We start from the raw sequence: 23,997 nt of genomic DNA, 5'->3' as shown, positions 1-23,997 counted from the left end.
TCAGTAATGCACAAGGTAAACATTTGCATGTGAGAATAAAGCACAGGCAAGTTTGCTGACTTGTATTCACAAGAAAGGGAATGGTGTGAAAAGGATTCACATCTCTTGACTCCCTTCTTCTGTGTTCTACCCACAAACCCATTTTTGAGTCATGGGATCCCTCTGAGTCTGTGGTGAATTTAAAGAACATATCACATCTTATATATTTTTTTAAATTTTCTTCTTCAAACCCCAAAGAGTTTTCTCATTTTGGAAACCATTTATGAAGTTTTACCTACATTAAACAGGTAACGAACACAGCAGTGAAGAGGGAGATCATAACCTAGGTGAACACAGAGAATGGGAGAAGCAGCTCTGTGCAGGTCCAAACACAGTCAGTTATCAGGAAAATCTCAGCCATGAGATCTGTGTTGCTGTAGAACCGTTTTCCCAAGTGGAACAACAGAAGTTTGAAACCTTCCTACCTGGACCATCATCTCATGGACGGAATAATCCACCTGTGTATGGTCTGACTACATAGCAAAGACATTTTAACGCCATGCAGGCCTCACCTGGGACTTCAAGAGAGTTAAAACAGTTTGACACTTGCAAAAAAAAAAGTATTTCCTCCTTGTGGTTGTTACCTGCTGACTTAAGGAATCCACCTAAAAACGAGCTCTCAGTCAGGGACGTCTCCCTTGAGACCTCACGCTGACCTGGAAAGTGTTAATTCCTTTGAAAACTTGGTCTACCAATGTTTGTTTAGGCTGGGAAGAGGGAAGGGCTAGGTGGATAATTGCCTTGAAAGTTAGGAGGACATAAAAAAGTCCAGGAAGAACGAGAGTGCACCTAAGAAAGCAGGAAACTCCTCGGGAGGAAACCTTCAATGTCTGAAGTCAAAGAGGAGAAAAAAGGAAAAGTTAGGAAAAGTTAAAAAGAAAAACACTCTTCCAAAGCCATTCACTGAAGTCCCAGAGGAGCCTTGCTTTCATTCATTGCACTAAAACCTGGCATTCCTTTGAATTCTGCTCCCTTTTATGAGCAGCAGAGGGAGGATGAATAGCGGGGATCTGTCACGCACCAACCTCACAGCCTGACCCCGGCCCTCGCGCGGGGCTGGGAAAGCTCAGCAGAGACTCAGCAGTTACAGAGGGGATCCAGCAGTGCTCAGATGGCCCTTCCCTCACACCACTGCTCTGCTCTTGGGATTTACACCCAGCTGGGTCTCCTGCTCACCCCCTGCACTGGGAAAACTCCCTTGTTTTGTGTGTGCACACACCCATAGTTCAGTAGATGGGGTTGATGCCTGAAGCGGCCACCTGAAAACAGAGGCTAGACAGGAGTAAGGGAATAAAGGTGGGTATTTATTTGAAAGGCCTTCAAAGGTACCCCTGGGGAGCCAGAGGCCACTGCCAAGATGGACCCCAAGATGGACAGCAGGTCACGAGTTCTTCACACCTTTATAGGTTTGGTTCATTTGCACAGCAGGGTTAATTCTCCAATTAAAGCTTCAGTTCTATGATGGAATTCCCCTCAGCTTGCCCCCCTCTCAAAGGCTTTTGGTTTATACTTTTTGGGCCTAGGACAGTCTGGGTGTCCTTGGAGAGCAGGCCTGGAGAGGCTTTGTTATGTTGAACCAAGCATGAGAGAGCAGAAGTGAACAGCTACAAGGAACTTCAGAGTTACACACTGGGCAGTACAGGATTTGAAAAATATAAAAGTTAAAACCTAAGGCATCATGTCATGCTGCATTAAGAACTTTCATACCTTAATTTATGTATCAAAACTTCCTTTCTAGTCAGCTTTATTATGGAAACACAAATTGATTGACAAAGGGCTGGAAATTTGAGTAACACAAGCATAACTGACATTTCTAGAGAAAAAAAGAATCAAAAAATCTAATGGTCCTTTGTCTCAACTTTGCATTTTGGGTGGTATTTGGCACCTTTTAGCTTCAAAGCTGGATTCCTCCTTTATAAAACCATGGGCACAGGATTCCACCTTCCTTGAGAACCATCTGTGGTGGGAAACAATCCAAATTCTAGCCAGTAAGAGAAATGAGGCAGCAAAAGATGCACGTGGCAGGAATTACTTTCCCAGTCCTTTCAGATGAAGGAATTACAAAACATTGCATTGCTTTTCTTTTTTTATTCCTTCAAAATCCGCCTCACTTGACAAGGCTATCAAGAGTTGCAACAGGTTTTTTCTGATTTATTGTATGGGAACCGCTTTTATCTTGCTCCTCTGGCTTTTTGGTGCCCCCTCGTGTTTAAAAGAACGTGATAAAGATCAATCGTAGCCGTGTGTCTTTTAAGACGCGAGATTCACGGAGAAGTACTTAAATAACTCTACCTGAGAAAGGTGTGAAAATTAGGGCATAGGAAAAAAAGATACTTTAAAAGCCTTTTTTCAGAATTGAAAACAGAGTTTTAGCTTGTAATTTTTCAGGATTATTTTTACGTATGTCCAGATGTTCCCAAACCCACTGATAAATTAAATTTACTTATAAATGTGTAATAAGTGCATTTAAAAAAGTATTTAAAAAATATTCAGAAAGAACACTGGGATTTCTTCTCTTTATTCTGTTCAGGTTTATTGTCCCCATGCCTATAATCCATAATTAAATAATACTCTTTATGATCTGATGGTGAAAGCTATCTGAGGACTTGTTTCCAGGTACCAATATTTTAAGGTGTGTGAGTTGTTGGGTGTGTAGGTTGTACATGGGAAGAAGGAGAGAATGAGCCACTGGAATTTCTCCTACTGTGTCACTGGTCCCTTTCAGGCCTTGTGCCAGGTACCTCACCTCATAGCTGCTGATATCCTCATCCTCAGGGTATGTGCTGGCACCTTCCCATGGGAATTCAACCTGCTGTGAAGATAAAAGAATTCTGTGTGTATATATATATATGTATATATAAATTATATATATATGAGAACTTGGTTCCTATCATTGGAATAGCTGATAAAGTAGGCCAAAGAAACATTACATACATTGAAAGCCCTATGTTTTTAAAGGGAGCATTCAAGAGCTGCTTTTGAAAAGAAATGGGCAGAATCACCAGAAATTCGTGTGAATGTGTCTATTTCCCACCTTGACCTACATAAATGATACACACAGAGCTTTCTGAACCCCCTCAAATTCAGTTTTCTTCTGTGGCCAGCAAGAGGCTGCTGTGATTCAAGTTCACCTCTGAAAAAGAAAACTCCTTCACGCAGTACCTCTTGGATGGCAGCCCTGACAAGAATAGCAGCAGAACAGCCTTTCTTCTTCTCTTGCAGATGGATTTGACAGTCTGGAGGGGAGCTACAAAAAAATTCTCCCAGGACAGATTAACTCCTAAGTGGTGCAATTAAAAAGATTCATTAAGATTCGCTGGAGAAGGTGGCATTAGAGGTGAAGGAATGGCCTGGATGTCACGGCTACCCTGACAGGAGGCAACAGCTCATCAGAGGAGTTTCACTTAGGGTTAGTCATGCTGAATAAGACACAAGGACTTCACAGATTTTTTTAGCACAGTTTTTTATCCTGTCTAGTCCAGCCCTCCCCTGTTATCACTAAACCTAGCCCACAGCTCCAGGCTTTTGTGGCACCTTGGTTTTGTCGTCCCCTCTGGCTTTGCCTGCCTTCCCACCCTGATTTTTCCCAGAGGGAAGCAGAGACCTGGGCTGTGGGATCACACAGGACCCAGTACTGGCTGCTTGCTTTTCAAACACCAGTGTGTGCTGCAAGTGGTGCATTTTTATGGCACATTTGTGTACAGTAACAAATGGCCTGGCTTTGTTAATCCTAATTACCCATCTGGATATAGACAGGCTACTTATATTTACAGATACCATGCAGGAAGGTATGTGGTGCTCAGCCTCACCAGGAAACAATCACTGCTGCATTATTTTATTTATATGGATTCAAAGCACAATATAAAGAGGTTTATATTCTTTCTTGGATCCATGTGATGTTCAAACACGTGCACATGAGGACACAGCCACACCTGGATTACCTCACCAGGACTCAGTTACTGCAGGTGATGCTCTGTCGTGCTAAGATCTGTCTCAGAGTGGTGACTGCATGATGAAACATCCTCCTTCAATTTTGTCTGTGTTTCTTTCTCTCAATACCTGTCCTGCAGAAACACAGAGGTCTGAGGCTGAAAGAGTGAACACAGCTGTTCCTTTAACCAGCTCACCACTCTCACAGCTTCTCATGCAGGCCATAGGTATCTGTGCTTTGGAAAATATTGGTGAGTCTCTCTGAACCTGCCTCTGACTCAGCCCCAGACTGGATTCTTAGCTCATTGTCCTTTTGTTTCCAGGGAGTCTTCACAGACATCCCAACTCAATTCATGATTCGTGTGTTTAAACCACAAACACCTTGGAGATAAACCATGGATATTTTTAAAAACCCCAAACAACCAAACACACAAAAAGCTGTAACCACCAGTTGCAACTGACTATATGAAAGTACAGAATTTAAACCTACATTTCAGTGACAGTCTTATGTGTAATCTCATCAGTAAATGTCTCATGGAAAGGCCTTATATTATCTGTAGGTAATTTCTGTATGTAGACCACTGAGAGCTGCATTGCAGTAATTCAAATCAGAAAAAGCAGCTATATGAGTGCAGTATTATCCAAACATTAGTGCAACAGGTTCTTTGCTGTTGTGCCACCATCTGGTCCTGTTTAGCTTCGGGTCTGCGCTCATTTACAGAATTACAAATTTGCTACTTTTTGTGAAGTGTTTTCAGGGAAGGGAGGCCAGTCTGGGCTCCTGCCTGCTCAGGAGGTGCGATGGACAAGGAGCAAAACCCATGGGTTGGGTCTCTGGGTATGATCCCTGTTATCCTGGTGAGCAGATGGCCCCATGGATGGGCTGGAAGAACCAGCATCTCCTTTGGCAAACGCTGTCAAAACCCTGAGCTTTACAGAGTCTAATCTCCAGCAGATAACAAATCTTGAGCTGTTTTATTGGATACCTGCTGATAACGAAGCAGGATATGAAATATTTAGGTCCTGGCATGTGAAAACCATGGCTGCTGATGGCAAAACTCCCATCACAGTTAATGAAGTGTTAAAACCTTGGCTGCCAGTGCTTGCAGGATGCTGAATCCACTACAGAATGACTGCAGCACCCAGGCTGCAGCCTTCCAGTATCCAAGCCACTTAAAGGGTATTAACCTGACTCACTGTTAGTGCCTCTTTGTATTTTGTAACAAAAGGCTTTGCTGCCTCAATTATAAATGGTGAAACCACTGCAGGTTCAAAATGAAGATGCAGTAAACACCTGGACTAAATGTGTGTTGAGGGAGATGCTGCCTCCTGTAAATGCAAAGAGTGGCCAGTGCAGTCACAAGCAAATGCTTCACCTTTCTTCCTCTTTGTGACTCAAGTGACTAAAGCTCTACAGGTAATTTTGTATAGTTTTGTTTTACCTTCATTGCTTAAGACCAAAGGCATAGATGCAGGTTGCAGCATGCTGGAAGATGGAAACGCTGTGGGCTGATTCTTGCTTTGGACTACACCCCCCCCCCCCCCAAAAAAAAAATCTACTGAAAAATGAAGAAAACCACTGAGAACAGTTCTGATCTTTCCTCTCCTGGTTACCCAAAGATTCAGTTTAAGAAGGTAATGAACAGGTGCTGCTGTTAGTCACGCAGACCGAGGAGCAGGGAACACACACTGCTGTGTCTGATGGAAATGGCCATGGCCCAGTTGCCTTGCCCTATAGCAAGAAGTGCTTGGGATTAGGGAAAATTTTTCTAAATGCACGGATAACTTTAAGCATAGCACCAGAATCCCAGAGGAGCTGGAGATGGATGATGGCAATCTCACCAAAAGGAAACTCAGTAGTTTGGCTCCGGTTCAATCGGCTTTGGGACAGAGCGGGCGACTGGATCCAAGAGCAGAGGATTTTTATTTTCTCTTAAATTTTGTTTTAAAAATTGGGAGTGGGCTCCGTTTCCCTCCCCAGCCCAGCTGTACCACAGCTGTCAAAGTTTCCTTCCGTCAGCAGCGCGGGGAGAAGCGGGGACCAGCTGCGGCTCACACGGTCTGAGTGAAACCTTCTCCCCGCCGCTCCTGCGAGCGCAGCTTACAGCATCTCCTGAATTCATTTCAAAGGCCTGGCGGGGCTCTTGGGTGGTTCCTTTCAGCTGCAAACTGCACAGGGAAGAGGTGGGAGGTGCCTCTAACTCCTTCTGCAAAACGACACTCGGAAACTTCGGCAGCATTGATGGGAAAACCCGGGGTGTTCCCCAGATTCGCGGCCAGCAGCAACTGGTGAAAGTATTCCGTGGGAACTGAGAAAGGGAATAGTCCTGCTCCTCCTGGACGTTGCTATTTACAAGCAGTAACATTCTTCTCTCTGAGCTTTGCAAAATGTTAAATCACAAAAAAAATCTAAAAAAAAACTAAAAAAAAAAAAAAGCAGAGGCTGCTCACAGGAGTAATATTTAATAAAAGTGACTATGCTTGACCTAAATGAGTTCAAAACAAATAAAATCGTCTGTGCTTTAGGTACATGAGCTCTACCTAAGTGCTATAGAGGCAAAAGAACTTGCCATGCTCTGAGGTCCACCTCAGCCAGGACCCACTGTCTGTCAAGGGTAAGCAGCAAGGAAAGAGGATTAGAAACAGAACATCCTTCCCCACAAATGCTTTTCCAACCAGCAGAGCTTTGAGAGCTTGCTAAGCCGAAAATTACAGACAGACTGCTTTGTAGAGTAGACACCATTGGAGCTATTTTTCATAGATATTTCTCATCCATTTTCAAAAAAACCAACCAGCTTCTGGCTTGACTTGTATCTCCTGACAATGTAATAATGTTCTGTACTCTGTATGTAGTTTTGTTCTATCTACTATTACATAGTGATTTACTTAATAATCTTATGGCTTCGGTGCATTACCTGGAAAAACCACTCATCCTGTTTATTTAATCTTGCCACCTGCTAATTCCTCTGGGCATGCCTCAGTTTTTATATTGTGACTTACCACTCCATGTTTATCTTTCTCACATTGCCTGTGGTTTTAGGGCTCTCTGGAACCTGATTCTATACAATATATCCTTTTTTTTTTGCCTGTGAGTCCGTGACAGGCAGGGAGTGTGCTGTGTGTGGCGGTGAAGGTGAGGAGCAGGGGCTGTGCTGCTGTCACAGCCAGGGCCAGGGCTTGTTTCACCATCATGTGATTGTGTTCACACTGTTCCGGGTGCCTGCCAGGGATATGGGCTCTTATCTCTGGGTGCCCCAGCTGAGAGCAGAGCTGCAGTGGATCCCTGCCTTCACTGAGTGCCCCTCAGAAGCGTAAAAGGCTTCAGAAAAATAGTCCAGAGGCGACTCCAAGGCAGAGGGGTGGGTGGTTGGCTGGTTTGCCATTTGGGGTGGTGGGGCTGGTGCTGCACACAGGCACTTCCTCAGAGCAGGAGCACCCTGAGCACACAGAGCCTTCACTCAGCTCCAAAACACAGGAGCCCAGAGCTGCATTATTATTGTTACAAAGGCACGCAATTCATTCTACAGACTGTAAATATTTCCAGCAAGAGCACTCCCTGTAGGTGTGGATGCCAAGCCCCGCTGTCGCCTTCCTAACTCTTGGGAGAGTGTTTTTGTTTTATTGCACAGACAGTGGGTTCTCCATCCCCTCGCCATCCTTCTCTCAAGTATGTGTTGAGATGGCTGAGGAAGAAAACTGGAGCTGGAGTCTCTGCTTCCTGTCATCCCAGCAGCCTATTTTAGCTCGCGGGGCTCTTGAAAAGACAAATCGCGTTTCCTCTGTGCCTGTTGGAGCCTGAGCAGTCCCACAGCGCAGCTCTGTCACCTCAGGTGAGTGATCCAGCCCTTGTTAGCCTCATTATGAAGTCCTCATGCCCACACAGAGGGGGGAATATTGACAGGTAAAAGGAACAGCGTGGGGAAGCAGCGCAGGGGGATGGAGGTCAGGCAGGTTCTGTCCAGACTTGTGGTTTTCCTGTTATCTTTACAGCTGTTTCCAACAATGGGCTTCTCCAAAGAAGTTAAAGGATCTGCCAGAGCTCATCTAGGGGCACGGGATGGGAATTTGCTGTCCTGCCTCCCAGTACTACTGAGTGGAGCACAGGTTCCACAGTGCACTGAGACTTCTCCATTTCCACTCAAATCTGGGCCATGGCAGCCCAGGACCTTCTAAAATAAATACCAGGCAATTAATGTATATTAATTTTCAGGACACTAACATAAATTATTGCTCATTAAGACTTAAACACCTGGAATGAGGCAGTAATGTCAGCTTTTTTGGGTTTTTTAGGTGTGAAGCTGGAATACAAGCCTAGATCCCAAAATCCAGCTTGTCAGACTAAAACTTCCTAAAACCTGCTACGAAACGATGTCATCAATCAGCTGATCTACCTCTGGCTGGGCCTTCAGCAGGGAGTTACCCCCAGGAAAGGTGGCACTTCAATGATGAAGGCCCTGTGCATACATCCAGGCTGAATTCCCACCCCAGCTCCATCCAGCAGATGCTCACAGAGCTTGTGGTCGTGATGAGATGGGATACTGGAACCCAGCACTATTTCCAGATCTCTCTCTTTGTGTCTCACATCCGTAAAACAAATATATATGTTGGTCCCGTGCCCACATTTGGGTCTGTCGCAGATCTCTGTCCAAAATAAATTAATTACAGGCAAAGGGAAAAGAGCACGTTCCCAAGTGCCTTTGATCTGGGGGTTAAGGGAGCTGGTGACTGAGGCTTCGGTGCAACACAATCTCCTCGCCCCTTCCCCTGCTAATAATAACCCCAGTGATGTGCACTTTAAGAACAGTCCGATCCATATGGTCCCAAAACCAGCCCAAAAGCTAAAATTGAGCTAAAAAGATAGGAAATGTAGCCTGAAACTACCGTGGCTCAGGGCTTCTGGGGGTTATACTCCATGAAGCAAAAGTCCACATGCATGAATTCCCTTGCTCATACACCTACCACACTGCGTTTTCTGCCCCTCCTGTCAAACCCCCAACCAACCCAGGAAAGACACTTTCACAGTTTTCCAAAAACCAGCCCCACAGAGATACCTAAGCCATAACCCGCTACATTTTCAGTAGCAAAGGTGAATTCGGAGTGGAACTAGAACTGTGATCTGTAGCCTGGAGGTGAGTGTCACCAGCAAGATGCCACTCAGCAACATCCCCGAAATTTCCCTGGATGCAAGGGGACCAGGAAGAGCCTGGGTCCAGCAGGAGTACGGCAGTGAGAAGAGCTTGCAAGTGTGGGACACTTGGGGGCTGCCAGCCAGAAGCTGGGAAGCCTGCTGAGCCTCTTTCCTTCTGGCAGAGCCCTCGCACATTCCTGGCTTTGCACTTTTGAGGGTTAAGTGCTCATCTGAGATTCCAATTAAAAAAAAAAGGAGGGAAAACAGTCAGAGAATGGTGCAGATAAATCTGTGTCAGGTTTGCCTGAGTGGGTTTCTGCAGCACGGCACAGGCTCAGGCTGTAACTTCAGAGAAGACCAGGGAATCCCTGTGGGGCGCTGAAAAGGGGAATAGCCTGGAATCCTATTCAAACCCCTGTACAGATACTGTAGCCACGCAGTGGGAGGTGTAAAAAGCGAGTGCCAGCTGTTTCACACCTCACATGTCTAAAAAAATGTTTAAAAATTATTTTTGAGGGCCCAGGTTGGTTGGTGTCTACGGTGACATTTGGAGCATCCTTCCTGGACCAGACCTGGGAGAAGAAGCTTTCCTGGGAGACGGGCTGCCCTGGCAGCAGGGTGAAGGAGAACTTTGTCCCTGCGTTTCCAGCTGGGAATCTCGTCACCTTTCCCACCGGGGCTGCGAGAAACACGGGGAGCGGCCAGCCTACACTTTGTGCGAGGGGGACCGATCCCGGGGCTTCAACAGCAAACCCAGCCTCGCTTTTCCCGTTCACCTCGGGAAAAACGGGAAGGCTTCTGGAAGAAAAGAAAAACCAAAAAGGAGTAGGGAGCGGCGCGGGGGGCAGCGGTTCGGACGCGGGCGGCGGGCGCTCCCGCAGCGCAGGGCGCGCTGACCTTTCGCGGCCGCGCTGTCCCCGCCCGCAGCTGCCGCCGTCGCTCCGGCGCCGCCGCCCCGCGCCCAAGGTCAGCCCCGCCGCCGCTCCGCAGGTACGCGCGGGGATTGCGCGGGGGCGGCCGGGCGGGGAGAGCCGCGGCGTCACCGAGGGAGGGAGGGAGGGCAGAGCAAGGCAAGGCAAAGCAAGGCAAGGCGGGGGGAGGGCCGGCTCCCCGCGGAGGGCCGCGCTCCGGCGGGCCGGGCCGGCCGCCGCCCGGCGCCCGTATTTAAAGTGTGCCCGGGGGCGGCGGGGCGCTGCGCGGAGCCGCTCCCGGAGCAGCGCGCCCGCCCCGGCAGCAGGGGGGGACGAGGGAGGAGGAGCGGCGGGAGGAGGGATCCTGGCAAGTTCACTTTGGTACCAAGTGGCAGGAGGGCTGCGGGGCTCGGACGGGCGATGGAGAAGGATGAGATCCACCTGCGCAGGCTGCCGGCCGCCGCGCCCTGGGGACCGCGTAAGTCTCGGCTGCCGCCGCCGCCGCGCTGGCGAAGGTGCGGGATGGGGCGCGCTCCTGCCTGGCCGGGGACGGGCTCGGCGGGCGGCCGCCCCGGGTGCCCCGATAAGGGATTTATTATTAGCGTTTCATCGACTATTTTTAAAAATCCAGAAATAATCGCCGCAGAGTACCGGTGAAATGAAATAGCTCGTCTCCCATCTCCCGCTTTCCGCCTCCCCCTCCCGAAGCGTAAAACAGGATAAAGTCCTTTTAACCTATATTAGTAGCATAATTAAAAGTTCGTCTAACCGCGGGAAGCCAATCTAATTATGAAAAATTGCCGGAGTAAGAAGTGTGTGTGACAAATCCTTGAGTTGATGATTGCTGTTAATTCACACTGTGCTGCGGAAGACAAGCTAAAAAAAACCAACTTACTAAATGAAATGGATCTGTCTGAGATTGTCAGTAATGTTGTTACAGAACTGACTAAATCGTGTATCTCGGTATCATTAACTAATGTGTACAGCAAAATAAATTATATGTATTGGAAGGGGAAAATACATTCCTTGGCTGAGAAGTTGCAGAATGTTTGGAGCCAAAGAGCAGATCGTTTAAATGGTAGGGGGTGGGAATTTCCTTGGCTTCCCTCTGGAAATAAATCACGGCTCAGTGTCTGTGTGCATGCGTGTGCACCCACATGTGCGTTTATATAAAATCTGTGTATAGAAAACCTTTGTGCGCACGCCTTGAGACACAAATTTTGCAAGTACTGTTTACTGAACGCATTTTTTCTACCAGTTTGGAGACAATAAAACCAGAAACGAGATGCTAACCAGGAACATACTGGAACACTTCTGATTATCCGGCTGAATTGTATACAAATGAAGTAAATTTAGCATGGCACCATTTATAAATTCCATGCTTTACAATCAAAATTCCAAATCTAGCTGTTTGCAGCTAAGAATAGCACGGGGAGCCCTTTTCTTTACTCCCTTTTTCTGGATTCCCACAAAAACCGTTATCCTAGAGCCTACTCATTAAATGGCCAAATATTTCATTGGAGCTCAGCCCATTTCTAGAAGAAATGCTGTTTACTCATCAAAACTAGGCTGGTCAGAGCGCTCAGAATTCAAGCTTTTTCTTTAATGTCTGGCACAAAACAGGTGAGCTTTATATCTAAGGAGAGGGAGAAAGGGTTTCTGCATGACACTGGTTGTCCCACCTTAACTTCTTTCTGGAGATAAGAAGCTCAAACTTTGCACAACTGCAGTGGAAGGCAAGTAGAGAGAGCATGGGAAGCTGAAGTGTTGTGGCAGTACACTAACAGAGATATCAATAAGAGGACTAAATGATAAAATGGCACTGGGAACTACCATTACTCATGGGGCAGGTGGCAACTTATCACAAGGTAATCGCAGCGATAGGGCGGTGAGAGTCCTGAGAAATCGTTTGAGTGGCTTTTTATCTTTGAGAAGCACAGTCTTTTACAGTGACATTATTTAATTTACTGAATCACCCCTCAGCAGGATGAACAGCTCCATTGATGAGTTCAAGGAGCAGTTTGGTTCTCGGCTGCGTGTGTTTGTATTTCTGTTGATAACCTATCCAAAAGGGCTTGTTTGTAAAAGCTGTTTGTAAGCCAAAACTCCCGTCTAATGACATAGCAGCATTTGTGGTACAAATTCGCTTCCTAACTTGCTGGAGAGACATGTGGAGACCCATCCTTGACGTTTTTACACTCAAAAACATCCTCCTGCAGACAGCAAAGGAAACCTGCTCGTTACTGGGAGTTAGGAAAAAGTTGGGGGCAGTGAGAGGATGATGGAAGACAGGGAAGCAAAAGGGAAACTGCGCTCCCCTAAGCCCTGGGTAAATACTATCTGTTGCCTACATCCAAAGTACTGTTTCACTTATCACTACCAAGGAAAAAAGTGACCTCAGCACATTATTTTTGGCCCTGTCGGTGGCATGAAAGGACAGGTGTCCTGAGCTACATCTGTGCCCTGAGGAGCCAGGCGCCACAGCTGATGCCTGCCAGCTTATTATGTGCCCACTCCTCCTCTGTGCCATGGGGTAATGAGCACCCCTGGTGAGGATGGGGTGAGGGTCAGAACTCTGTGGGTGGCAAGGGAGGGGCATGCTGGCTTCTGAAAGGATCGTGGTGTTATCCTGTTACTGCAGAGAAAAGCTTGGAGGCACTGGGACAAGTGCCTGGGGCTAAGCCCAGCTTTAGGGGTCAAGTCTTTACCCCCTAACCTTTCAGCAGTCAAAAATCCCCCGTGTGAACATCTGCCCCCTTTGAAAACAAACTTCAATGTTGTCAGAGCAGCGCCCCAAAAAATGAAATGTTCCTTCCCCTCTTCTCTGGAAGACCTTGTTCAATCCAGAGCTGGGAGTTCCAGCACGTCTCCATGGGTTTCTGGTGTATACTGCCCAGCTTCCCCTGGTAGAACTGCAGCTCTTTCCATTAGCAGTGAAAATGATGGAGCATATTAAGCTAATAATTAATCAGAGATGACAAGGGACTAATAACTGTATTGATTTAATTAGGACTTCTTTTCCAGCTCTGTAACTTGCAGTCATGGACATCATTGACTTAATATTTTAATTTTCTGTAATAACTTATTAATTTCTGGGGGTGAGCGTGTGCACAGCTGGGGCAGTGGCTCTGACTTTGTGCTGGATGTGCCATGGGAAGCATTCCTCGTCCTGCCCCAGGCTGACAGCAGGCAGGGCAGCTTGGCAGTCACTGGGAGCTCTGACAGGGCGTCGAGGTGGTGGGAAATGGGGCACTGTGCAGTCAGGTGTGGTGGATGTGCCAGGAAGGTGCTGTGGAGCTCTGGGGCCACATGCTGAGGTTGCACGGGCGTGTGACATGAAATATGGGGGGAAAGCAACGTGCCAAAACAGGAGGTAGGCAGCAGAGTAGCCCCGGGAAGTAGCACTGTTTATTGGCATCAGGAAGGGAAAAATGTCCCTTTTGACTCGAATTGCACCCTTTGGGTTCTGGCAGTTTTGAGAAAAGGAAGTGCTTGGGAACGTGCTGTGGTTGGAAAATAAGGCTCACTTTTAATTAGGATCACTTTGAGGAGAGGAAGAAAGGGGCTGTGACAGGCATGAAAAGCTTGAGGACTTCACTGTGTGAAAGGCTGATGAATGCCAAGTTTGGCCCCACCTTCTGTTCTGTTGAGGATGTTTGGCACTAACCGGGGCACGTTTGGCATCTCACACAGCTGGGTCCTGAGAGAGATCCCCTGGGATACACTCCTGACCAGAAACCTCTCCAGCAGGGAGGAGCTGTTCCCATTGAGGTCATAGTGCTAAAGAGGTATCACACTGTGCAGCAAGGTCTGTGACTCCTGGGGAAAGTGATCCCATCAGCCTCCACACAGAGCTCAGCATCCTGCTCCCTGTCTTCCAGGTACTCGCCCTCGGAAGGCTGATCCCTCTGCTTTATCCTCATTTGCCACAGAGGGCAGTCAGCACAGGGATGAGACCTGGGAAAGCCAAAGGCACCGAGCAGGCGCCGGAGGAAAGCCTGTCCCAAGCCCTTGGCAGTGTCCTCCGGCAAGATGATGGGGAATTTGAAGAGTATCTACACTATCAAAACATGCATTTCGTATGGAATTGTTGGGTCACTGTGTAGGTGCACCACTGGTCCGGTGAGCTCCAGGAACGGAAGTCACCACTCCCCTGATTTCTTGTGAGTGTTTTCAGGGATTCTGAGAAAGCCCTCCTGCTCGCAGCCTCATGTTTTATTACACAAGCCGTGTTAGCAGCAGTGGGATCAAAGAGCTCTGTATGATTTCAGAGGCTGCAGAAGGTGTTCAGCTGGCGTGGGGTTATTCACCTTCCCGACCTCCCCCATGATGGCAGCCAAACTGGAGATTAGGGCAAGACTTGCAGTTGTGTCACAGGTACAAATCCCAAGGGGAGGGGGTTTTACAAATGGCAGATTTTCAGGGGTTGGCAGCTTTGCTGGAGCCCTGTCATGGGGTTATTTTCAGTGCTGCTAAGTCATCTTGTGCCAGCTGTTAGATCTGAGCAATGCCACTGACACTGTGCAACTTTGTCCTGGCGCTTTGAAGAGCACAGAGATAGTGGTGTCTCCATTGCTCCTTCGAGGTAATTTATGGAAAATGTGGGCCTTTTAGCAGCAACCACAATGTCTGCCTGGCTCGGGAGGCTTGGAATGCACAGGAAGCAGAGCTCCTCGTGCTGGCCTGCATTAGTCACCACGGCTGCGTCCTAGGCGAGCCCACATGCCCTCCAGGGAAATAGACTCTTATTTATTTAGTTTAGCCTGTGATTTGTACCCCTCATCCCTCTGTTTCTGAGACTAGTACTACATCCTGGTGGGAGGGCCAGCCCTTCTCCCTGCCGCCTAACCTCCCTGCATCCTTCAGCCTTTCTCTGCAGCAGCTGACCCGTGTCCCTGCTCCGTCCTTGCCTCGCCTTTGTTCCGTGCCTTTGTGCTGCTCCGTGTGTTCTGTGTTCCAGCTTCCTTTGCTCTTTCCAGTGGCTTGTCCCTGCCTCTCCTCTGTGGCTGGCCCACATGCCAGTGTTTGCTGTCTTCTTCAGACTCCCACAGTTCACTTTTTTTGAACCTTCTGCTGGCAGTCTGTCCTTCCAGCCATTACGGAAACTATTTCCAGATTTGAACTGATGGAAAGATAGCAGTAGCACCAGACCCAGTGCCATTCCTCTTTAATATCTTTGCCTGCTTACCTTATCTACATATCTGATTTATTCTTGACAGCCCTCTATCTGTGCAAGGACCTGGATGTACATTCTTATTCCTATCAGTGGTATATTAAAAATGTATACAATTACTGAGATGGCCTTTCAGGCTGCAGCTCTGAAAGGCAGAACCTTTTCTTTTTTTAAACTGACACAAACACCTATCCACACTTTTTCCACACAATTCTAAGTGCTCCAAGGGAGTTTTGAAACCTGAAATCTGCTATTAAAAAGCCCAAGTGGTTTGCAGGCATTTACTGCTCTTTCCAAATGCTGTAAATTATTGAACTTCTATCATGACATCAGTGATACACAACAATCCGAGTTATGTATTCCTGGCTCCCAGTCCTGCTGGTTTACCTCTCCCTCTATTTGTAGCCCGAGGAGTACACACTAAAACGAGAAAAATCTCTGTTTTCTAAACACGTTGCAAAATATTTGGTGCCCCTTGTACATCTTCATTGACGTCAGCTGATACCCTGCTTGCAGAGCAAGCTTGCAACGTGCAATAGGGATCCGCGTGTTGATAAGTAAGGTTTACTGAGAGAAGATGTGTCCAGGGAGAGAGAAATACATGTCACAGCATTCAATTAGCAGAAGAAGGGAAAAGTCTAGCAACTAAATTACATTTTCAGAGCAGATTCAGGACACATTGTTAAAAATTGAATAGGAGGAGTGAGCAGAGAGTGACTTCAGTGACATCGTGGAGGTAAAAGTAATGAACTCTGAATGAATTTTAAAACTCTGATTTTCAACACAATACTGTAGGAGTTTTATAATTTTTCTTAAGAAGTGGAACAAGAGCCAAGGTGGAAGTTTCAGGGCTAATCACCATTCAAATTTTTAGGGTTTTTACTACTTTGAAGTAAAGATGGTGACACACACTTGTCCAGAGCAGCATTAACAGTCAGAGAAGAACCTCTTGTATATTTATGTCTGGCCATTTGTACTATGGCATCTTGGCTGCCCGCGTACCACAAGACATGTCAATGAGTCTGCCTTGCGATTCTTCCCGGATTTTGGAAGGCAAAGATTCAAAATATGGCATGACTTTATGCTTGTGGTATGACTGCCCAGAAAAGAAGTATCTTCTGCGGGCTGCAAGAGATGGAAGCTTTTTATGCAAATCCCGTTAAATTCATCACGAGAGCGGCTCGGCGCTGTCGGCCTGGAAAGCTTTTCCACTGTTGGATTGGTGCTCTTTTGGCAAACCAGCAAGAGGAGGGGGAGCAAGGGGGGTGTGGGTGTACTGAGTTCACTGCTGTGTGTTTGGGAGTAGAGCATCCAGTTCCAGATTTAATCACCTCTTTGGTTTTGATTAGCATTGGCACGGTCACAGAATCCCAGGGTGGTTTGGGTTTGAAAGGGCCTTAAAAATCACCCAGTTCCACCCCCTGCCATGGGCAGGGACACCTTTCACTGTCCCAGGCTACTCCAAGCCCCATCCAGCCTGGCTGGGACACAGCCAGGGATCCAGGGGCAGCCACAGCTGCTCTGGGCACCCTGTGCCAGGGCCTCCCCACCCTCTCAGGGAACGATTCCTTCCCAATATCCCATCTGAACCTGCCCTCCCTGTTTGAAGCCATTCTCCCTCATCCTGGCACTCCAGGCCCTTGCCCAAAATGCCTCTCCAGCTCTCCTGGAGCCCCTTTAGGCAGTGGAAGGGGCTCTAAGGCCTCCCCAAAGCCTTCTCTTCTCCAGGGTGAACACCCCCAGCTCTCCCAGCCTGGCTCCATAGATGGCTTCAGCCCTTGGAGGGTCTCCATGGCCTCCTCTGGACCCACTCCAGCACGTCCACATCCTTTCCATGTTGGAGCCCCAGAGCTGGATGCAGTGCTCCAGAGTAGAGGGGCAGAATCCCCTCCCTCACCCTGCTGGCCACGCTGTTTTTGTGGCACCCCAGGGCACATTTGGCTTTTTGGGCTGCCAGCACACCTTGGCAGCTCATGTTGAGCTTCTCATCAGCCAGCAACCCCGAGCCCTCCTCCTCAGGGCTGCTCTCAATCCATTCTCTGCCCAGCCTGTATCTTGGGACTGCCCCAGCCGAGGTGCAGCACCTTGTTCTGTCCGTCTGGAGAAGGCAATCTGGCCCTTGGGACATTTTCCCTGGCATTTAACCTGGTGTGGGCACTGCTGATGGAAGGTGTGTGGACAGCAGTTTGGGATGTACCAGCTGGTGCCACGGTGCACCTACAGGACCACTGGAAGGGGGAGACCATGCAGCTGTAGGTTGTGTGGGGAAAGCACCCTTTCCTGCTAGTGAGAACAGCTCCATTACTGCCTGTACCCTGTGTCCCTGGCACAGAGTCTGGGACTGGTCTAAAGAAGGCAAATGCTTCTCTGTGTGTAGTCTGAGTGTTGGTATGTAGTCAGCAAACCCCTTCCAGATGCTTTGTATCTCGCTGCAAACTTTTGAATGTTCTTCTCCCGATGAATGGCAAGAACAGGTTTCTAAAAATAAATTAATGGTTTTCCCTTTTCACTTCCTGTGACTTAACATACTTTATTTATCCATATAGCTACTAGTCATCATCATTCTTCAGCTCACAGGAGTATAAACAGAAACGAGCCTGAGTCACAAAGTAAGGATGTGGAGCCAGGCTTTTTCCAGGATTTTCGCCAGGTGTAGGAGTTGCAGCTCTGGGGTCACTGAGGGAAAGGGCTGGCTTTGCGGTTGTGCTGCAGGGGTCTCACACATGACATAGGCAGCATGGAGGGGAAAGCTGTTTGCTGCATCTGCCTCCAAAGTGGTAAGGCCTTGCAGCTCTGTGCAAAGAGTTAAAAGAGAAATAATCGTTAGAAGGGAAATTCTTAAGGTTGATTTATCACTAAAGTCATAAAAGTGACATTCCAGTTAATTATTCCTCTCACACTATCCCTAAGGTTCATCACACCAACATCCAAAGCAACACTTACCTTCTTTTGATCAGCTCAAGCAATGTATGTTCACAAATTTAGTCTCCTACAGCATACAGTCAGTACATCGTGCTGCTGCCCCAAACCAACCACCAACTTGAATCAAACAGATCTGAAAATTCATGACTGTAATCAGGAATTTTAGGTAGAGGTTTCCTTTGGGGTGAGTCCCTACTGAAATTTAAGGCTCCCTCTGTACAACAGTAGCAGAAGATGCTGTAATTCTGTTCCCTCCTTAGAAGTGGCAAATAATCTAAGCTAAAACACGCTGAGCACCATTTTCTTTGCCAGGATATATCTTGGGAGTATCTCTCTTGTAGCAAACAGAGTGTCCACATACTCCATTTTTTTTCCCAGCATGACTGATTGTACAGAGGGTGTGAATTGAGTAATCCTTAACTTTCATTTCAAGGTTTCAGGGGATGTGGGTATCAGCACTGAACTAGTAGGGTTGTGTTTGCAGGCTCCCTCAATTTGTCTTCCAGGGTATAGCATTGAGATCGACAGGGACATAGATTTGAAATGTAATTTCATCTTTATGTCTTTATTGCTGTCAATAATCCATTTGCCAGAAAGCTGAGACCAGCTAAAGGCATGAGAGAGCAGCTTGAGATACGCTGCCAGGACACACTTCAGCTCAGAGAGACAGCTCTTCCTGTGCCACGCATTTCAAATTCAGTCATTTCGGAGAAATATTTGACTGTGTTCCCTGGGGTGTTAGATGATGGTTGGGCTCTTGGAATAGGAACAGATCCTATTTCTGAACAATTGTACTCAAGGATACGCAGGAGATCCTCCTTTAATTCCCAGGTTAAGAGGCTGAAGATCAAAATCATGTCCCAGCCCTTTTGTACATGCTTTAGAAGGTATTTCTGTATCCACATATCTTAGAGGGCTTCACAAATTGTAGGGAGACATCATGAGAGCCCATCACTCCATTTGCAATTGCATTCAAGTTGCAGAACTTCTGGCATATGGCAAGAATGAGTATCTTGAATTTATGGGTTTGACAGGCAACAGAAAACAAGAACTGTCATTTTAGTTCACTTGCAATGGATTCAGCTGAGAGAACACTTGTCCAGGGTAAGACCCTGTGCATTGTGAAGGTGAGGAAGAAGCAGAGTGCTGTGTGTCTGCCCCAGATTACCCAGGGTAAAATTGTTCTAGGCGCTCCTTAGTTCAGAATCGGAGTTCACAGCATCGGGCTGTGCTGGTTCACTCTGCTGCTTACTTTGCAGGGGACTGATGAGTGCCATCACACTGTAAAAATTGAATAGCTGTTTTTTTAAATTTGCAGCTGATCATTTTCATTCGAGAAATGAACCTTCTCTCTCAAACACACTGAGGATAATGACAAATCATTGGCTGCAAGAGAAATTGTGCTCACCGGTACCGTTCTTACAGTGCCATAACGATTTGTCTTTTGTGTGTTGTGATCAAGGATTTTTGATTAATCTTAACCATTTAAGCCCATCTAAAATTATAAATGAATAGTCAGATAATGAAAACCAGAGACCATCTACTAATTATCAGAGGAAGAGCAGAAACAGGTTTTGGTTTAGATTTTAAACATCGTTACATACCAGAGGCATAGAAATCAAATCTAAGCCTTTTAAAGCTAATAGTTTCTAAATGGCAGGTGAATTAATTTAATTTTTAAAGCTTCTCTTTGTGGCATCTTGCTAAGAAGCTCTCAGTCAAAAGAACCAGATTATTGTTTCCAAAACAAGATCTTTGTTGTCTTGATAATACAAATTAATGAAAGCTTTCCTTTTTCTCTCTCTTCAGTACATTTTCTCAGAATAGCTCCTGGGGGCTGTGTCCTCCAATTCCCTGTGCCCTCTGGCTCTCATCCAGAGAAGCACTTAAGTGTACAAATAGCCCTGGTTTTGGTGGCAAGTGGGCAGCTGAGCAGGAGACCATCCTGTGTATCCCGACATCTTCCCTGCCTCTGTGTCCAGGGGAAATCTGCAGCAGCTTCCCACCCTCCACGGCACCTTCTGCACCTGACACGAGCAGCATTTCTCAGCACAGCCCTGCCCCTTCATTTATGCATCTATGTAAGGAGTTTTAAGGATTATTGAGTTGAAGTGGAAGCCCCTTCCACTCTGCCTTTCGGGGAGCTTCTCATGAGCTCTGCTCCACTGGAGGCTTTGCCATCCAGTTTGGGAGCAGTGTTGAATGGTAGTTGAGGATTTCAGCGCCTCACCAGTCACAGCACTAAATCTTTAAAGCAAAACCCAGTTGAAGCAGTTCCTGGGAGCTTGTGATTGATTGCAGTCCAGCAATTACTCGGTATTGACTGACTTGAGCGCGTTTTCCGTCAGGAGCGGAGTTGTTTGCGGGAAGTTTCATGTTTTTCCTGTGGCAAATAAACTCAGGGACCCCATAAACATATTTCAACCTCAATGTGAGCAACTTGATGTTAAAAAAAAAAAAAAGCTTTTAAATCCCACGCACTGTATGTGTGTAGTCATCTAGTAATGTAAGTAGGAAAATAAATATTTTTCATGACCAGACTATTACGGGGGAGTGTCTTTCCTCTGGAGTATGGTATTGCTGTCAGACCAAAACAGGAAGCTAATTCCATCTTTCACCCTTTTTTGAGTGCTCTTTCTGTTTCTTTGCCCCACATTTTTCTTGCCACTGCTTTCTTTGTTACTTTTTTTTAAAATTCATTTTTAAGATTCAAAAGAAGGAGATAAAGGGATATTACAAAAACAAGGCCTGAACTGGGTAGACAAAATGTTTCAGCTCTCCACAGAAAATCTGAGCTCCTCTGGAACCTGAATGAGTCCTGGAGCAGCCCTATTATTTTTATATATTTATTTCCCTGTTTGACTGCTCTGCCTGCTTTTCCCACGTTATCATCAAAGTGGCCCCAGAAGGGACAGTTGTGAAACAGAAACTATCTGTGAGCAGAGGAACAAAACCAGAGCTTTCGTTAAGCTTGGTTTTAGCAAAAGCAAACAGCATTAATTGCCACAAGTGTTTGCAAATGTTGCTGTTCCTCTTCTAAATGTGTTTTAATATGGGCGGGAAAATGGGGAAAGGCAAGCAGAGATGTTGGTGGCTGCTCCATCTCGTTGAAACTTGGATTGAGCCAGCGATGGTGGTTTCTCCCTCTTCCTACTCTGTGCCCTGGCCAGACTGCAGATAGGTTTGCAGCACTGAGGGAAAAAATAGTTCCTTCCCCTGGTTCACATGAACTGCTTTGAACTGGAAACAGATGTGGATGCACAGAACTGTCTGCTCACAGCGACTGTTCCATTTATAACCACGCGTTTTCTATTCAGGTCTCTTTATCATTTTTAACTTATTTTCTGTTTCCAAGTCCTTTCCACAATAAAATATTCTTAACTAAATGGGTTTTCAGCTCACATCCAAAGCCTTTGCCAGTACTATTCCTTGCATGAACTTAGTGCCAGCATTATTGATCGGTGACTTTTTGCTGATAGTGGTGCCCAGTGGAGACAAGGCTGGGTTTGGATTTGTGGGTTTTGCAAGATGGGGCTCAGAATATCAGTTTATTCCCAAATCAGGGCAGAATCTGGAGTCTGATGGTGTTAAAATCTTGCAAGAGGTGTTTGTAATCTCCGACTTCCAAATGGCATTTCTGGTGATTTTCTGCTTTGTTGAACTGTGCTTGACTCTGGCGTACAAAATAAGTTTGTGTGCAGCCCAGACCAGAATGGTTCCAGTGAGCACAGATAAGAGATTTGCATTCAACCACAAAAATTCAGTTGATGGTGTTGGGTTTGCTTTGTGTTTGCCGTGAACTTGTACTTCGGAGTATGTTCATTCACTGTTTGATTTGATTAAATGCTCAATAATTAATTCTGCAAATGCTGTGCTGAGTAAGAGGCGAGTCCTGCAGTTTCCACAGGAATGTGTCCTGGGGCAAAGAAGAGATGAAGTAAGGGATGAAATCAGTAGCAGTGTTTGGGTAAAACCAATCAGTTTTGCCTCTCCAGTTCTGTGCTCACTTGAGTGGACTGTGTGGCCTTTATTACAAAATCAGGGATTCCTTTTTTTAGAGTTATTTCAGTTTGTTCTCTGATTTTTCTATGGAAACAGCCAGTTGTTTGTACACTGGAGACATGTACGTGTGTCAAGTTCTTTGTTTCAGTTCATTGCTTTCGGTTGACACGGAAAACAAGACTTTCATCAAAGTTGTGGAGGCAGATAGGATTTTAATCTAAACCATATTGAAAGGCAAAACCCTCTGTGACCAGGGGTTTTCTTAGGGCTCAGCTTTGAACTACTCCCTGCGCTTCCTTTTGGGAAGGCCAGAGATTTCTCTTCACTTCATGTCTGAAGGCACTTTTCTTTTCTGGTTGACTCAATACCACTGGGTGATAGAATCCCGTGAAGCAACGCTGTGTTGGTGTTGGGATGCTCTGAGGATCCAGCTCTGAGGAAGGCAGAGAATTCCGGTGCCCTGGGCTATGGATTCCTCACAGCATTGGGAAATAAACGTTTTGCTGTTGTTGGGCTACCTTCACATCACTCAGGCTGCATTGAGACAAATGGAGATAAAAGTAGGTACTCAAGAGTGTGGGAAAGAGTTTCAATTGCTCCCCAACAAGGGATGATGAAGAAACAAAATGAATTTTTGTGCTGAAACTGGTCTTATCAATGTTTACAGGTAAGATCTCTCTCTCCATCTGTCCAGCTGATGAGGTGTAGACTGGTTTCTGACACACGGTTTGCTCTTGCTCAGACTCAAACTCTTGTGTATTTGCCCTCCTGGGTGCCCCTTCCAGTGTGAAGCATTCCACTTGCTCTTTTCTCCTTCCCATGATCTGTACACTTTCCATTTCAATAGCTGTAGCTTGCTTTATTTGCTCAGTTTAGTTTTCATTTAAAGTTTCTTCTCAGAAAAAAAGTACAGCTATTCATCTACAAACAGTTTTTAAATCTCTCTGAATGTTTTTGGTTACACTGCAGCGGAAACCCTTTCCACATTGCCCCCACGGCAGCACTTTTCTCCTGAGCCCTCCTGCTGTCCTTGCTCTGCCCTCCCACAGTTTTAACAAGAATTAAAACTTCATGGGAACATGCCCAGTGTGCAACCACATCAAAGCTGTGGTCGAAGCCCAGTTTTGAAGCGGAGCTGGCCGAGCCTGGTGTTGCAGTCCTGATGTGACATGTTCTGTAGGGCCCTACGTGCAACGTTCGGCGAAGGCTGGACACCAGACACTGAGTTCCCAAGAGCTAATTGCTGTCTGGGCTGAGGCACCAGCTCCTTTATCCATCCCTGTAACTTGTCCACATGAGTTGTTTCAGCCCCTCTTTCACCAAAGCACCACATCATTTGTCTGGTTTTAATACTGAGCAGTAGTAATTCCTCAATGAGAAGAATGTGCACTGGAGGAAAATCTGTTTACAGTTCTTTGATAGGTCAGTTCCAGTTTTGTTCACATTTGCCAGTTTTATTGACTTTATTTTTAAGGGAAAATAATTACATGGAGTCTGGTTTTAGTCGAGGACTTTTCTGGTTTATGTGAGGAACAGACAAAGACCTGTCACATCAGAAGGGTGAAATCAGGTGCGGGAAAGAAGTGTTCTTTGCCTGCAACAAATAAATCAAGAGCTTCCACCCTCCAAGAATATACAGTAATGTAACACGTGTGGGCACTAAGGATAAGCAGACACATCGACAGAGGGAAGTCTTTGACAAGTTTTAGGTGTGTCACTTGGTCATGGGATGTATCTTAGTAGACAGTCTGTCACTTTTATTCCCTAATAACTTTTTGACAAGAGACAGATAATACCGCAGAGTTTATTTTAAGGTAGATTGTTTAATTTTGTGTTGGTTTTCTTTTTCTCTCTTTCTCTCTTTCTCTCTTTCTCTCTTTCTCTCTTTCTCT

General features: G+C 46.4%; 1 protein-coding gene across 4 annotated transcripts in view; it reads left to right on the top strand.

Annotated features, from left to right (window-relative positions):
- The first annotated feature begins 10,281 nt into the window (after positions 1-10,281).
- The window catches only part of ANO1 (anoctamin 1), a 66,629-nt gene continuing 52,913 nt past the window's right edge, over positions 10,282-23,997 (top strand). For 3 of the 4 annotated variants that reach the window (XM_042022430.1, XM_042022429.1, XM_042022427.1), the window contains exon 1: positions 10,283-10,486. In XM_042022430.1, coding sequence (XP_041878364.1) covers positions 10,429-10,486 — 58 coding nt within the window. In that variant the 5' untranslated portion in view covers positions 10,283-10,428. Of the gene's footprint in view, positions 10,487-23,997 lie in introns of all 4 variants that reach the window. The other variant, XM_042022428.1, reaches the window with a different exon arrangement.

Source organism: Corvus kubaryi, unplaced genomic scaffold (genome assembly GCF_017639235.1).
Source record: "Corvus kubaryi isolate FWS band 111438036 unplaced genomic scaffold, C.kubaryi_AGA036_p1.0 37201, whole genome shotgun sequence".
Classification (NCBI taxonomy): Eukaryota; Metazoa; Chordata; class Aves; order Passeriformes; family Corvidae; genus Corvus; species Corvus kubaryi.
This window is presented reverse-complemented; position numbering and strand designations above follow the sequence as displayed.